This window comes from Alligator sinensis, unplaced genomic scaffold (genome assembly GCF_000455745.1).
Source record: "Alligator sinensis unplaced genomic scaffold, ASM45574v1 scaffold737_1, whole genome shotgun sequence".
Lineage (NCBI taxonomy): Eukaryota > Metazoa > Chordata > Crocodylia > Alligatoridae > Alligator > Alligator sinensis.
Window position 1 is genome coordinate 2,085,319 of NW_005841930.1, and position 756 is coordinate 2,086,074.

A 756-nucleotide genomic window follows, 5' to 3' on the forward strand; every position below is an offset into this window, starting at 1 on the left:
ACCCAGATATTTTGTTAGGATATGAGGTCCAGATGCATTCCTGGGGTTACCTCTTACAGAGGGCTGCTGCATTAAGTGTTGATTTATGCCATATGATCTCTCGTGTACCAGGTGAGTTACTTTATAGACTATAATGCTTAGATTCTATACACAAAAAAATTATAAATGTATTATAGGGGCGTAGGTTGTAGCCGTGTAGGTTTAAGGACATAGGCAGACAAGGTTCTTTGGGTGAATCTGATATCTTTTATTAAACCAACTAAATAGTTGGAGAACAATTTTTAAGCAAGCTTTCGGGTTCAAAAACCATTCATCAGGCTAAGGAAGTTTCAGCAATTGATATGTGCTCTTTCTGGATGGAATGAAAAGTAAAAAAGCCAGAGGCTGTGCTGGTATGCATACAAGACAGGCAGTCAGTGAAGATGTAGATTGAGGAGTCAATGGGTGAGAGACAGACTGGGTGTGGGGGAAAGAAGCGGGATGAATAGTGGAGAAGTACCTGGGAAGTCAGGTGTCAGGCAGGTTATAATGTGTCATAAATCCAATGTCTATATTTAGTCCATGATTTTTAGTATCCAGGAGGTTGAAGTGGAGTTTATAGGCTCATCTCTGGGAAGTGTTTTGTAGGTTTCCATTGAGGATCAGGACTGAGAGATTGGAAAGAGAGTGGTTTTCTTGTGAGAAATGTGCTCCCACAGGTAATTGGGTATTCCTGTCTTTGATAGATTTCCGGTGTGCGTTCATTCTGGTGTGCAG

General features: G+C 41.0%; 1 protein-coding gene across 1 annotated transcript in view; it reads left to right on the forward strand.

Moving 5' to 3' along the window:
* REV3L (REV3 like, DNA directed polymerase zeta catalytic subunit) overlaps positions 1-756 on the forward strand; it is a gene marked incomplete at its 5' end in the record, with an annotated part of 206,159 nt that overhangs the window by 161,654 nt on the left and 43,749 nt on the right. Inside the window, one exon of the mRNA XM_025198872.1 lies at positions 1-111. Within this exon, the coding sequence (XP_025054657.1) occupies positions 1-111 (111 nt within the window). The remainder of the gene's footprint in view (positions 112-756) is intronic.